The sequence below is a fragment of the Propithecus coquereli genome, unplaced genomic scaffold (assembly GCF_000956105.1).
Source record: "Propithecus coquereli isolate 6110/MARCELLA unplaced genomic scaffold, Pcoq_1.0 Scaffold409, whole genome shotgun sequence".
In the NCBI taxonomy this organism is placed as follows: domain Eukaryota; kingdom Metazoa; phylum Chordata; class Mammalia; order Primates; family Indriidae; genus Propithecus; species Propithecus coquereli.
The window spans coordinates 1,543,668-1,544,316 of NW_012149830.1; the positions used below are offsets into that span (position 1 = coordinate 1,543,668).

General features: G+C 37.1%; 1 protein-coding gene across 1 annotated transcript in view; it reads left to right on the top strand.

Annotated features, from left to right (window-relative positions):
* Positions 1–289: 289 nt before the first annotated feature.
* Positions 290–649, top strand: part of PAFAH1B1 (platelet-activating factor acetylhydrolase 1b, regulatory subunit 1 (45kDa)) — a 16,108-nt gene continuing 15,748 nt past the window's right edge. The window contains exon 1 of the mRNA XM_012653001.1: positions 290–514. Coding sequence (XP_012508455.1) covers positions 460–514 — 55 coding nt within the window. The 5' untranslated portion in view covers positions 290–459. The remainder of the gene's footprint in view (positions 515–649) is intronic.

The following is a 649-nucleotide window of genomic DNA, read 5'->3' on the forward strand; positions in this document are numbered from 1 at the left end:
AACTTTTTTTTTCTTCTTTTTACACTTCTTATTTACATGTCTCTTGCCTGCTATCAGACTGGGAAGGGACTTTGTCTTGTGACTTTATATACCTAATCACTAGCATAGTTAAGTATGGTACCTAATATGTAATAAATGTGGTAGTAGAGATCTATTTTAATAATTGCAATATCAGTTTTCTTTATAGAAAAGCCAATTTATACTTGAAGATGTGATTATTTCTGAGACAGTCATCCTTTGTTACTTGTTCAGCTAATTAGTAAGGTACGAGACTGGCCTGCTTGAGTGCAAATGTGAGACAAGAAAGGAGTGATGGTGTTAACCAGTTTTCTGCTCACTTGACAGGTGTGGGATTATGAGACTGGAGATTTTGAACGAACTCTTAAGGGGCATACAGACTCTGTACAGGACATTTCATTTGATCACAGCGGCAAGCTTCTGGCTTCCTGTTCTGCAGATATGACCATAAAACTATGGGATTTTCAGGGCTTTGAATGCATCAGAACCATGCACGGTAAGGGGTAGAGGATAGTACTTTAACGGTGATTTCTAACATGGTATTTTAGAGAGAATATTGTTTTCTAACAGTGTGCAGGTTTCCTTATTCAACTCTTAATTGTCTGTATCTGTGGAGGAACGTATAATGTAG